Raw genomic sequence first — 14,117 nt, 5'->3', positions numbered from 1 at the left:
TGGGAATGGACGCTCACATTGCCTTTAGGGGCAGCCGACACAAACGAATGCCGTGCTTCCATGAGCGTCAAATCCCGCCGCAGATGGGAATACATTGCAATTGGTTGAAAGCTATTTGCATCCCTTTATGAAGCTGAAGGAGCCTAGCATCACAACTGCACGCCTCGGGGACCCTGACCAAGTGTCGCTCCTGGACGATTATGGAGTGAGAGTGTTTTGGCACTATGGTTGGCACACACACTCCTGCATGTCTCTCTCACAACATTGTCTGCATCGTTTCACTTATTGTATTATTATTTTCTTGACATGTTTGTAGTTCACTTTTCCTGCATTACTTGCACATTGGTCTGCAAGATAATCTTGCACTATTTCATAGTTTTTTTATATTTGTTTTATTGTTTTATGCATTGTTGTTGCTTCATGAGAGTCATTCAGGGTGAGTTTGAGTGTGATTGAGAAAGGGGATTTTAAATCTCAGTAGAACATTTTAAACTGTTCTCCCTCCTCCTCCAGCTCAGGAGCACTCTGTTAGCCGTCAATCCTCCTCCCGTCCTCCCCCTCCTCCCTGTCCTCCCCCTCCTCATTGTCCTCCTCCCCTCAGTGCTGGGACTTGAGCCCCGCCCCCTTCACTGTTCTCAGCTGGAGCTCTCACACACTCAGCAGCTACCATGACCCTGCCGGAGGACAGCCTGCTCCCTAAATCCCCCTTCAACAGACGCCTTTACTACAAGTGAACTTCATCCACATGATGAGGAATCTCTGAGGAACTTCTCCTGACATCACCACGTGCCAACCTCAGGGATTGTTATAACACCATGAGTGTGAAAAGGAAGAAGGCTGGGCTGGTAATCAGCTGGCACAAGTCCTTCTCTATCCTGGCTCCTTGGAGGAAAGGTACAGTTGCCTTTATCTCCTTCCCTTCATTACAGGGGTGCTAGAGCCTTTCATTTCTGTGTGTGCTGTGGGATGAGGTGCAGTTTCATTGGCAGTGTTCTTTCAATTTCTGTCTCTGTCCAGGGTGTTTGTGTCAGTAAGCAGAGGGACGAAGAGTGGGACACTTTCTTTGAGAGAAGAAGTTTTAAAAACTTGAAGTGAGACTGCACTGAAAAACGCGTTGACTTATTTAAATGTATAATGTCAACATTTTTCACATAAATGTTGAAATAAATATGAATATTCGGTTCAACTTAATATAATTGCGTTCAATGAACCTAATACAGTTATGTGAAATTCAGTGTAGCAGCTCCATCACATGACTCAGTCTTTTTAATTAGAGCTTAATTGGATTCCCAGAATAACTTTATTTCTTAAGGGGCAATAAACATTACGGAGCAACTTTCAAGCATCTCTGGGTGTCCATCAAAACACTTTTTATATAATTTGAAGAAGTACTTTTATTGGAAACTATAAGCAGTAAATACTATGTGGTCGCCCCACCAAAACACCAATAGAGAAATGTCATGTTTCCACTGTAGCTTTCAGAGAACACGTTATCATATCTGCAGTGCTAACGATGTCTGCTTCACAGAAAGAGCCATGAAACTCCACAGAGGTGGAAGAAGTACTCTTTGTTCTCCTTGAGTAAAAGTAGAAATACCATACTTTAGGAATACTCTGTTAAGAGAAAGACTTGCAATTCCAATGTTCCTCAGTAAAAGTAGAAAACTATTATCATCAAAATATAGTTAAAGTAGTGACAGTAAAAGTAGTCACTGTGCAGATTGGTCCATTTCAGAATAATATATATGATATGTTTTATAATGATTGATCATTAAAGTGTTCTCAAAGCTGGTAAAGGTGCAGCTAGTTTGAATGACTTTGTATACTGCAGGGTAGCTTGTGGATTTACTCCAGGTGGAACTAAAGTCTGATTTAACACTTGATTAGATTTCACATCATTAATCCACATCTGTGAAGTAACTAAAGGGATTAAATACATGCAGTGGAGTAGAAGTAAACCATGTACCTCTGAACTGTAGTGGGGTAAGTATGAAGTACCAAATAATGTAATTACTTAAGTAAAGTACTATTTTTTCCAAATTGTACTTAAGTACTGTACTTAAGTACAGTACTTAAGTACAGTACTTAAGTTACTTTACATCTCTGACATTCGATAATGAATATGTATAGGACTGTACTCCTGCAGTGTGTGTGTGTGTGTGTGTGTGTGTGTGTGTGTGTGTGTGTGTGTGTGTGTGTGTGTGTGTGTGTGTGTGTGTGTGTCTTTTTCATTCCTCTTCTCTTTCTAATCTTGGCGTCGAGTTGCTCTGCATTCCACGAGCGCCTCCTTCACAGATTACTGTCAGCTTATTTACAGTGCAAGCTTCCACACCTGCCGGGGAGCAGATGTTGTTGTGGGGGGGGGGGGGGGGGGGGGGGTAAATCTGCTCATTTATGGGGCTGTGAGGAAGCCCCTACGCTTTGCTCGACAGCAGTCACATTGTTTGCCATGTTTCTCAAAGTAGGAAGAGGAGGGCCATTGTAGAGATAACAGCTTCATTGTGTGCTGCGTCACTGCTGAGGTTCAGGATGGAGACATCACTGACAGAAATGTGAACCGTTTAGTCTGATGAGCGTGTGGAAGGAAAGCAAACATGTTTCAATACATGGCCTAACATCAAACTGCCCTCTCTTGATCATCATTTTACGACAAATGTCTGAAATATGCAGCTCTGTGGATCTCAGTGGAGTTCTGAAACAGACAGGATACAGGCTGTCAGTGTTCAGAGACCAGGAGCTGCGGGGGAGGGGGGGATTTGCACGAAGGACGTAGGTCATTGTGTTGGTGCATTCACTATGTCCTCCATGACTTTATGAAAAATATAGAAAGAAACCCTGTCTGCATCGGAAAGACATTAACTTTTTTATTTTATCAAAATCAATATACAGAATCTACTACATTCATTTCTACAATATGCCTTGTATTGCTATTGTATACATAAATGCAGTAAATAAGCTCTATAAAAAGAAAATAATTCTGGATACCACACATTCTAAACTCTGACTCCGGCCTGCTTTAACACATTTTACTTCTACAACATTTTACGTTTGAATAGAAGGTTTCAGGGCTGCACTTGGAATATCACTACACTGATGAAGGCGTATTAAGGGATGATGAACTGCTCCGCTTTCCTAGGAACTCTTTTGAATATTTGTTTCCCTCTTAACCGAATGAAATCTGCTGAACCAGTAGGAGTTTTTTAAGTGTCTGTTAAATGTCCACAAAAGTTCTTGATGTGAAATCACCTTGTAAGTGTTCTGAGCACAAACAGATGTTGTCTCATTTGTAAAACTACGAGGAAGTATCTGCTCAAACCCCTGGTTCTGTATTTTTGAGGGACGGGAAGTCAAGCTCTTAACCATCAGAAAAAATGAGACGCAGGAGATTTGACTTGAGTTACAGTGCTCCTGCACATTCTTGCCTTATCTTAATGGTTTGTGAGTTAGGGGCCCCCGTTAGCTTTGATAAAGAGAGGGGGTCTGGGAATCATCCTTAAGGTTCTCCTGGATTTAAAGTCACACAAGACATTTTGTGTGTGTGTGTTGTCTAAAGCTGTATTGTCAGTTGACATCTACTTTGTGTTCAGACAGAATGAACAGAACAATCTTGAGGCGCTGTGATAGAACACAAAGTCAACGGAAGGATGCAATTAGAAAGAAAATCATGTTGGCATCAAATAAGAGGATTTTTATTTATTATGTATTCATTTATTTATTTGTGTGTTTATCGATTGAACAGTTTGATACCTCATCATTAGACGTCTAAAGGGATAAAGCCTCTATATGAACCCCTCTCAAAGCTCTGTTGAGCCGGGAACATCAGCAGAGCACACACTGGGTGCTCACCGTCACCCACCTGGCTCCTGAAATGTTCATCCTGTCCCAGCCTGTCCATGACCTCCTGAGCTCAGGATCTCAGGGCCATCTGAGCCTGCTGATAGCCCGGGGGCTTACATGTGCCTGCATGCCCCCAAAACACCTCTGAGAACCTCCCAAATTCTATCTTCTGCATTAAACAGCAGCCAGACAGCACTAAAGACTAAACCTCTAACATGTTTCAAAGTGCAACACATTATTTAAATCAAAGCTTTTGTGATACTAAAACCATATCACAAACACACCTTTAAAGAAATACTTACAGCAAGTAAACCCCCCCTCCTCAATACCATAAATTGTTATTTTTACATTTCTGTTTGTGTATTTTACCAGTCAGATAACCCGTGTTCATTAGTCAGATTAGGAGACTGTTTGGAGAAACTGCAGTTTTAGCCCTCAGATCTTCTGAGTGTCAGTTGATAATTGGTGATAGGCTTTGTATGGTCTGTTGAAGATTTCTCACAGTGGCGCTGCACTTGTTGTGCCATCTTCAGCTCAGTTTTCTTCTGACTCCTACCCTCAGTCTAGCTGGATTTGTGTCAAATCAAATCAACTAAAATGTTTCGACCCGATCCAGATAGAATTTTTTCTATTCCTTTTTCTTCCTTGACAGAACTGGGCACCTCGATACCCACAATGCACTATGACCTCCGACAGTTTGGATTTAAATGTGTTATGGTGCCAGCTAATTCAGCTAGGATGTTATAGCCTGAAGCAAAGGGGAGGGTCCATAGGTGTGTGCTTCTTCCCCCCCACACCTACTGGCCCCCATTAACCCTGATGCGGTCGCAGCCTCCCAGGCGGCCCACCGCTCTGTTCTTAGTGTCCATAAGAGAGGGCAACAGGGCAGCCCCCGACTCTGATGTAACACCTTCAGTCCCCAACACTCACACCAGGACTCACTTGAAAAACAATGCAAGCACGGCCTCCTGGAATGTGAAATGAATATGATGGGAAAACGCTGAAGGCAGTTTTAGGCAGAAAACAGACTTTAGGATGAGTGCGGGGGGGGGGGGGGAGGGGGTAATCATATGTTGTGGATGTTAGCCAGGCACAGAGGCTGGAAATAGGCTGAGTCAGCCTGTGCAGACAATTGCAGGATAGAATATGTTTGTGTTGTTTGTTGAAGGATGAGGACAGCTGGTTCCTGGGGGGGGACACACACACACCTGTGCGGAATGTAGGGAAGGACAGGAATTGGATCTCAATCACTGGATGACTTCAGTGTGTAATTAAAGTCACCCTGCTTTGTGTCTGTGCGTACTTCACTAAAACATTATAATCTCATTTTTGTATTTTACAATTATCACTGTCCTGGTTTCTGGAAATAAATAATCGTGCTATTTAGTCTCTGAAAAAAGATTCTTGTGTTGGTTGAGAAAAGATGAGTTGGACACAAACACTCTACAGAGGACTTATACAGAGCTGCAGCTCATACAGGACAGTAGCCCTCATGCTAATGCCACTGTTCAGATTGAATTCAGGAATTAGTCTGTCTACTGTTGTGAAGCGGTGTGTGGAGGTCATGGTGGGGAATGGCCATGTTAGTGCACATCAGCACAATGACAGTGGTTCCCAATCTGGGGGGTGCGCCAAAGATTGCAGGGGGCGCGGCAGACACCCCCTTTTTATATTTTACATATAATTGTAATGCAATACATTATTGTCACAAAAAGCCTTGTCTCTACATTACAATAAAATATAAAAAATAAATGATTAATTAATTTTAATAAAAATTCAAGTTAGTAGCTATTAAAGGCATAAAAAGACAGAAATGTATAATTCTTTCTTTAATAGAAATGTTTCTTCTGCCCGTAAAGTGTCCAAACCAGGCTTTTCTGGATAAGCGCATTTTTAAAACATAGTCATTGTCCATGCCGGTTTCAGTTGGATTATTTGTCACAGTTGCTCCGATCAGATCGGTCTCCTCCATTTTGTAGAGTATTTACGACTTTTGAATCCACATAATAGACCCTCCAGAAAAACGCGGGCAAAAATCCTTGATTATGCGGGCTAAAATGCTTGATTATGCGGGCTAAAATCCTTGATTATGCGATTAAAAATGCGGGGTTTTTATGTGATTTTATGCGATGAAATTGCGGGAAGTTGCTAAATATGCGGGAAGTTGCGAAATATGCTAAATATGCGGGAAAAAAGAAGAACAATTTTTTTTAATATTGGGCTGTTTTATTTATTCTCTCTCACACACAACCTGCCAATAACGTTAAACCCCTTTACTATTCAATTAAACACATTCAATGTTTATTTATTGTAAAAGCAATTGGGCTATTTTAATCTCACACACACACACACACACACACACACACACATCCCCCCCCCCCACACACACACACACACACACACATACACACACTTCTCCGCTTCATTCTGTTTTCATTTCATTTACTCGTTTATGATCTGACCAGCTTCAATCTTGTAGGCTACTCACTTCGTTTCTTGTAGCCCTCGAAAGGGTTTTGGAGGTTGATGCTCACCGTCGATTTTCTCTTATGCTCCAACCAATAGACAGTCTATGGCTCCAACATACAGTTGCACGGGGTGCAGAATAGTTTCCCCCCACTTTTTGCCCGGTCTTTAGTAGAAATGTTCGTCGGTAAATGAGATGGATTAGATTTTTTCATCTTGGTGTTTTCTCTATCGTGTGAGCTCCACACGTTCACTCTATACAGTGTTGTTTACATTCTGTGACGCGCGAGCTGATGACGTCACGTCAAGACGAGTTAACTTTTTTTTCTTCTCAACTTTGTGGAAAAATGCGGGGATTATGCGGCCTTTTGATAAATATGCGGCCTTTTAAAAATCTGCGCCATTTTGCTGATTATGCGGTAAATTCTGCGATCGCAGAATCGCGTTTTTCTGGAGGGTCTAACATAAACACATCGGCAAAATCCGGCTTACTTTGAGCATGTGTTTTAAACAGTTTAATCCCTTTGTGAATTGTTTCCACTTCCATTGTTTTCCGTCCTTTAATTTCTTCATACAGCAGGAATGCAAATGAATTAATCCTGAGTCCAATAACCATCAAAGTCACTCCAATAGTGCTCCTTAATTACGCTTTCATCCTCCTTTAACAAAATACTTCACATTCATCCAGTTTGTGACAGTAGTTGTAGCATTTTTGAGACTTTTAAACAACTTCCAACAGGAGTCATTTGGTGGGGCTCTTGGGGAAAAAAGGTTGGGAACCCCTGACCTAAGGGACCACAGGCTACATATAGGTGTAGATCTATGAATAATCTCCTTTTTAACTTTGCCAGCGCCTTGGCTCCTGACTTTATCTGCCACTTTTTTGGCGTAGAATGTTTGGGCAATGACAATAAACTGATTTGTTGTTTGCAATGTTGATGTCTGCCGATCACGTTGTCACATACCTGCTCTCTTCTGTGCATGTGATTTGACTCACCAAGAACAGAGGTTCATATGTGCATGAGTCAGCTGTGGTGATAGCTTTATTTCCTCCTACTCACTCCTGAATTGTACTGTCAGTCAGAATACAAATGATGAATCACTATTCCTAATGGCTTTGTAAAGAAAATATCTGGTTTAATAACTTTTACTATATTTTACAGTTAAGAGACAATGTCCTTAATAAATGCAATGTAGGAATATTAGGTTTGATGGAAACACAAATCAGTTTTTTCATATGAGGACATGAAAGAGCTAATGACAAAAGTTCATTTTTTGGTATTTTGCTCCAACACTTTAGTTTTAGTCCACACACTGGCTGACACCTGGAAGAAGCGGCCATCAATATTCTGGGATGGTAATTGTATAGTTTACCTACATGTTCAACAGCTGTGATAAGATAAGGCTGTGGTGCAACATGTCTAACCAGCAGTTTCATAGACTTTTGCTCATCAGTCATAGTCAGAAAAGGATGGATAATGTCACTGGCGGGTAAAGTGGAGACATTCACAAAAACAGAAGTGTGTTAAAGGCTTGCTTGAACCTCAGTGAATAAAAATAGGTCAGGAGTTTGGACAGTTTCTAGAGGTCTAGAGAACAATTAACTCTTACAATGAGCCCAACAATGCATTCCTATACAAACTGCATTTAAATTAAATTTCAAATTAATTGTTTTTCTTCTAAGATAACGGTTGCAGTTTTAACAATCAAATTGATGATGTAATTTGAAACAAAACAAAATGCTTTTTAACATGTAAACGTGTGTTCATCTGATCTTGACACATTATTGCTATAAGGTATACTACTATAGCTTATCTTCTACATGCTTACTGTCAGAAATGTGGTAAAATGCTGACGTTAATGTCCCCCAATCGTTTGTTAGCAAGCTACTTAGCACCATTGCTAACTGGTGCTAACAGTGGGCAGTGGGTTAACATTATTCACTCAAGAGACGTGTGTGTACCCTTGGCACATTTCAATGACTTTACCATACTGCATCTCTTTAATGGAGCAGTTTATAATCGAGCAGAAGAGCTTATTAAACAGTTTAAACGTTGTGCCCGACCTTTATGATTGGCCATGAAAGCTGTGGTTCTGCAGAGCAACTCTGCCCCTGAGAAACATCTGTAGGAATAAAGTTCTTCAGAGAAGTGCAGGAACCAAAGATAAAGGTTTTTATCAATGGATGAATTCATGTTATTCCCCTGTCAGCTGGAAGCATTTTGAAGCGACTCTAGATTATTTACATCACATTATTGCTCTTTATACATCAACCCAAAGTGGTTCACTCATACGGTGAGGTCACTTGGTAAAACAATAAACCTAAGTGACCTGCTGATGTGACAAAATAAATGCTTCCCACATTCTTATATTTCTCCCAGCATTCTGCGAAAAAAAACCTCTTTGCAGTTGTATGAGTCCTGTTACCAGTTTGCAGACCTCTCTTTTATAATGGTTGTCTATGGGAAAATGCAATAGTGATTTTAAAATCCACCCTTAACATTCTGTCCTGACAAACATCATAGTTCACAAGGCCAGTAGAAGTCTTTGTCTGGTAAATATGATATACAAGGCATTTGAAGGTATAACAAATGAGTTAAATTACTTTGTTTGGGAAGAAAGTTTGTTATTTGCAGCGTTATGTTTGGAACCTTCAGAGGCCAATAACTGGAGGCCTGTATTACGAATCCAGTTCAACATACCCTGGATATGTTCGAGTTATCTGGCTTAATTAACCCAAAACAAACGCGATCTCACTAAGCGGTCCTACGAAGCTGGTTATCAACTCGGTAACTCAAGCCAGGGTTTCTCTGTCCGGCTGAGAGCGCATTCACATGAAAGGGGTGGGGTTAGCAACATTTGACCAATCACAAACATGGACAAGCGTACTGACAGCGCAGCGTCATACTTCCTGAATGAAAAGTAAACTATAATATTAGACAGATATGAAGAAGTTAAACTTTAAACATCCATGACTTAAACACTTTATCCAGGATGCACCTGCACCTGTACCTGCAAGGTGAAATCAGCTGGTAAAAAAAATAAGTCCTTGAATGCGTATATTAACAGGTTTATGATAACACTGCCCCAGTGACTCGAGTGTTTCGTCAACTTAATGTGTTGCTTAAAATAATACTTCTGCATACAGTAGCCTATGTGACACTGTGAGTGTTGCACGGCCAGATACGGCTCAGCTGACTCAGATAAGGAAATATATGATAGATTATGATGTGATATGAATGATAATGGGACACATCAACGTCTGCACTCACAGTGCCGCGGACTGTACGTAATGTTACTTTGATCCGGTTACTTTTGTGACCGTGTACTTTTGTGTACTTATTGTGGCAGATATTTAAAGAGCCTGTGACACGAGTTTCCCCCATCATCCAAACCCATCAATTTGAGTAAATATTGTCCCCTTGAAAACCGTTACTGAACTGATTTTGGATATTTGTACTTTGATAACCATTAATCTGCCCTTCAATGTTGACTATATTCTGGATATCCTCGGGGATTCTTCAAATCCCGCCAAATTATGTGTGACGTCATTGCGGGGCACAGCACCGTTCAGGATCCCAGCATCTGCATGTAAACGCACGATGGCGCACACAGCAGCAAGCTCAGACAGCAATGACAGTTTAATTTTGAATGTGTCTGAGAGCTCATATGAGGCTGAAGGATCGGTTTATGTTGTATCTGTTAGAAGTTTAGGAATTAGGTGCGTCAATATGGGCGATCATACGGTCATGTAGCCAGTGGTGGACTGGGACTAAAAATCATCCCAGGACTCTCGACCGGCCCACTTCGGTACCGGCCCATCGGGATTCGTCCCGATGGCCAGTCCGCCACTGCACCCAGCCCAGCCCACATAAACTGTCAACGAGGGGAGCCTCGCTGCAGGGAAACGGTGGACCAAGTCCTAGTGTCCCTATCGGAGTGGGAATAATAATAATAATCAGTGCATTTTATCCATTAATTTCCCCAACATTGTGGTAAAAAAACCACACGTTTAATCCATGTTGGTGTACTACAACTACAAAAAGCATCGGTTTGTTTTCTCATCAGGAAATGCAGACCGGCTCAAACAAACAATTTTTAAATCATCATCCTCACGATCATTTAATGTATCATATGTTCGCCGAATTGACATGAAAGCAATAATAAATGTAGTTTCATCCACTTGAGTTTACAACTACAAAAATAATCGATTTGTTTTTATATCACATCCGACGGGAGGAAATTCAGCGGCTCTCACTACCGATTTTTAATCCTAATTTAATCATCATCTTCACCACGATCATTTATGTTTATGTTCGCCGAATTGACATGAAAGCACCGACAAATATGAATATACTGTAGTCAACTTCATTGAAACGTTATTAACGTGCCTAAACTCAGTAATTCACCATTTCTACGCATGACAACACACTTTGTCCGTGTTTGGCTCTCTCGCCGCACAGTGAAGCGTTCCCGCATTGCCGGCTTCCCCCAAAACTTCAAAGTGAGTCGAAGGAATTTCCGAATGTTCGAAATTATTGATATTTATCGGAACGGTATCGCACCTTCTTTTTTAAACTGACGGTTCGAGATGACTAGTAGCCCAATATCTCATTGCACAACAGTTGTTGGGATGCTGTCACAGGCTCTTTAAGTAAGCTTTTTTAAAGGTCCCATGTCATGGCCATTTCTACTGATCATAATTCCATTGTTGAGGTCTACTAGAATAGATTTATATTGTGCAATTTTGGAAACTCACATTAGTTTCTCATACAGCATCTCGTATGTGTATTCACTCTCTGTCCTAAAGGGCTTGTTGGAGCTCCTGCCCCCCCTCCCTGTGAGCCCAGTGGCCGTCTGCGAGACAGCGAGACACAGCCCAAAACCAGCCCGAGCACACACACACACACGCAGGCTGGCTGGGAGTTTGTGTGTGTGCTCACACACAAACTCCCAGCCTCGCCGCGCCCCGCCGTCTCAGGGAGGAGAAATCGGCAGAGCTGCAGCTGAGAAAAGATTGAGTGTGTGTGTGTGAGGAACGTAATGTAACGGCTCCGCGGACGTAACGTAACGGCTCTGGAGCAGCATAGACAGGTCTTTTTTGTGTTAGAGTTTTACTCCCTACAGGGTGTACTTTGAGGGTTTGTGACTCTGCAGACCGTTTACATGCAGAAAAACCTTCATAACACACAAGGGGACGGGTAATAAGCGGAAAAGCATGACATGGGACCTTTAACACCAATGTTATATTAGTCAGATTGCTCTGAAAATGGGAGGTGATATTCTATTAATGTTCACGTTCACACAGTTTGTTGATTTTTCCTGGCTGTCTTTCCTGCAACGGCAGTTTTTCTGTGTTTCCTTTATCCTGTAATATTACTTGATAGCTTTAAACTCTGCACACTAAGCTCTGATTGGTCAGCAGGTGGTGCTTTGCTTGATCTCTTATCCTGGAACCTATCCTGTACCGGACCAGGCTTGCCGTTCAGCATAAGTTACCATGGAGATCTACCCCGGTAAGAAATGAACCAGCGTTGTAGGACCGGAAACCCAGAGTTTACCCTGAAGTTACCTCGCTAAAGCCCCTGTCACACTGTCCCGAAATTGACACCCGATGGACACACGAATATGGAATTGTGAATTTCGCACGAAGATGGCCCCGAACCACACACACGAAGGCAACATTTACATTACATGTAAGCAGTGTTGGGCAAGTTACTTATAAAAAGTAACTAGTAATAGTTATAGTTACTGCTCTCAAAAAGCAACTAGTTACTTTATTAGCTACTAAATTATAAAAGTAACTAGTAACAAGTTACTTTACTTTACTTTGGAAATAATAACAATACAAATACAAGTGTTTGTGTTGTTCTGTGGCACAGTAAGAGAAAACACAATTCCCCATAATTGTAGCAATTATCATTATGAAATGTAGCGGAACAATAAAACACAAAACATATGTTTAGACATTTTGACAGGCATCTTTATTGTAGCCTCAACAATCAAGTGGACAATGCTTTCTGTCCTGCACACAGTTTACATTTGACCGTAATATTTTTTGAGTCCTTTATCCCCACAAATTCAAAATAGTGGTTATATTTCCAAGTTGCAAATGCGCTGCTGCTCTCGCTGATACTTGCATCTGCCATTGTGTGTGTGTGTGTGTGCCAGTGGTGAGCGTTGCCGTGTGTGTGTGTGTGTGTGTGTGTGTGTGTGTGAGTGTGTGTGTGTGTGCGTGCGCGCGCGTGTGTGTGTGTGTGTGTGTGTGTGTGTGTGTTAGCAAGTGTTCGTGTGTGTATTTTCTCCATAAGGCAAGACCCGCCCGACTCTGTCTCTGATTGGCTTACCCTGAAATGTTACCCCGCGTTGTTTTTTGAGTCCTTTATCCCCACAAATTCAAAATAGTGGTTATATTTCCAAGTTGCAAATGCGCTGCTGCTCTCGCTGATACTTGCATCTGCCATTGTGTGTGTGTGTGTGTGCCAGTGGTGAGCGTTGCCGTGTGTGTGTGTGTGTGTGTGTGTGTGTGTGTGTGTGTGTGTGTGTGTGTGAGTGTGTGTGTGTGTGTGTGTGTGTGCGCGTGTGTGTGTGTGTGTGTGTGTGTGTGTGTGTGTGTGTGTGTGTGTGTTAGCAAGTGTTCGTGTGTGTATTTTCTCCATAAGGCAAGACCCGCCCGACTCTGTCTCTGATTGGCTTACCCTGAAATGTTACCCCGCGTTAACCAATCATCACTCCTCTCTGGTTACTTTCACTTTTCCATAGTGCTGTGAGAGGACATCGCTGTATTCGCCTGTAAGTTACATCCGCAGGGAGATTCGGTTCAATTCCATCACATAATTTAACGCAGTAACGCACCCATTAAAATCACAGTAACTATAACGGCGTTACTTAATGAGAATAGGTAACTAGTAACGCCATTAGTTGCCACAAAAGTGGTTGTGTTATAGCATCGCGTTACTTTGTAACGTGTTAGTCCCGGCACTGCATGTAAGACATACAACTGTAACGAACGTAACTCAAACAATTATGTTAAAGTATTATGATACTGTACTGATATTTTCCGACTTTGTTCTTTACTTTCTCCGTCTTTATATGTAGAAGATATTAAGTTTTCTCCGTCATGTTGTTTCCATAGCAACAACAACGTCCTCGCCTTCAAAATAATATATTATATCCTTTTTAGTTTCACAGAACACAAATTGGGTTATTTACATAATATGTTTACATGATTTTGTTGTGCAATAAAACAACCAGATGGACACACGATAAAGGAAATGTTCAAATTCGGCTCTGATCGTAGCAACATCGGGCCATTCGTGAGGGCATCTTAAGCCATCTTTGGCATGCCAAGAAGTTGCTGCCGGAGCCTGATAAATTCCACCGGCGGTCATACGATGGCTTAAGATTCCCTCACGAATGCCTTACGAAGGGCAAAATGGACACACGAAGTCAACACGAAAATGAACCTTCACAAGGTCCTTCGGCAATGCTTTGTGATGCCAAAGATGTTGCCACCCGCTCCCGAAGTTGCTGCCGTAGCCTGAGAAACTCCACCGGCGGTCATACGATGGCTTAAGATGCCCTCACGAATGGCCCCATGTTGTTACGAACAGAGCCAAATTTGAACATTTCCTTAATCGTGTGTCCATCGGGTGTCAATTTCGGGACGGTGTGACAGGGGCTTTAGCGAAAATCCGGCTTCGTAGCACAGGCCTCTGGCAAAACCAAACTCTGGACTATCAGTGTTTAGTCAGATCTGCTACTGCTCAACAACAGGCTTAGGAAAACAGTGGCCATATGCTAGACTGTGTGTG

General features: G+C 41.9%; 1 protein-coding gene across 8 annotated transcripts in view; it reads left to right on the top strand.

Moving 5' to 3' along the window:
* The first annotated feature begins 657 nt into the window (after positions 1-657).
* The window catches only part of LOC307043619 (uncharacterized protein), an 84,434-nt gene continuing 70,974 nt past the window's right edge, over positions 658-14,117 (top strand). For 7 of the 8 annotated variants that reach the window (XR_013809417.1, XM_079688178.1, XM_079688177.1 and 4 more), the window contains exon 1: positions 658-894. Coding sequence is in view for 7 of the 8 variants with exons in the window: in XM_079688178.1 (XP_079544304.1) it covers positions 816-894 (79 nt within the window). In the remaining variant the exon portion in view is untranslated. Of the gene's footprint in view, positions 895-11,728; positions 11,820-14,117 lie in introns of all 8 variants that reach the window. The other variant, XM_079688179.1, reaches the window with a different exon arrangement.

Source organism: Notothenia rossii (assembly GCF_949606895.1).
Source record: "Notothenia rossii genome assembly, chromosome: 6".
NCBI classification, from domain to species: Eukaryota; Metazoa; Chordata; class Actinopteri; order Perciformes; family Nototheniidae; genus Notothenia; species Notothenia rossii.
Note: the sequence above shows the minus strand (reverse complement) of the source record. Positions and strands in the feature narration are given on the sequence as shown.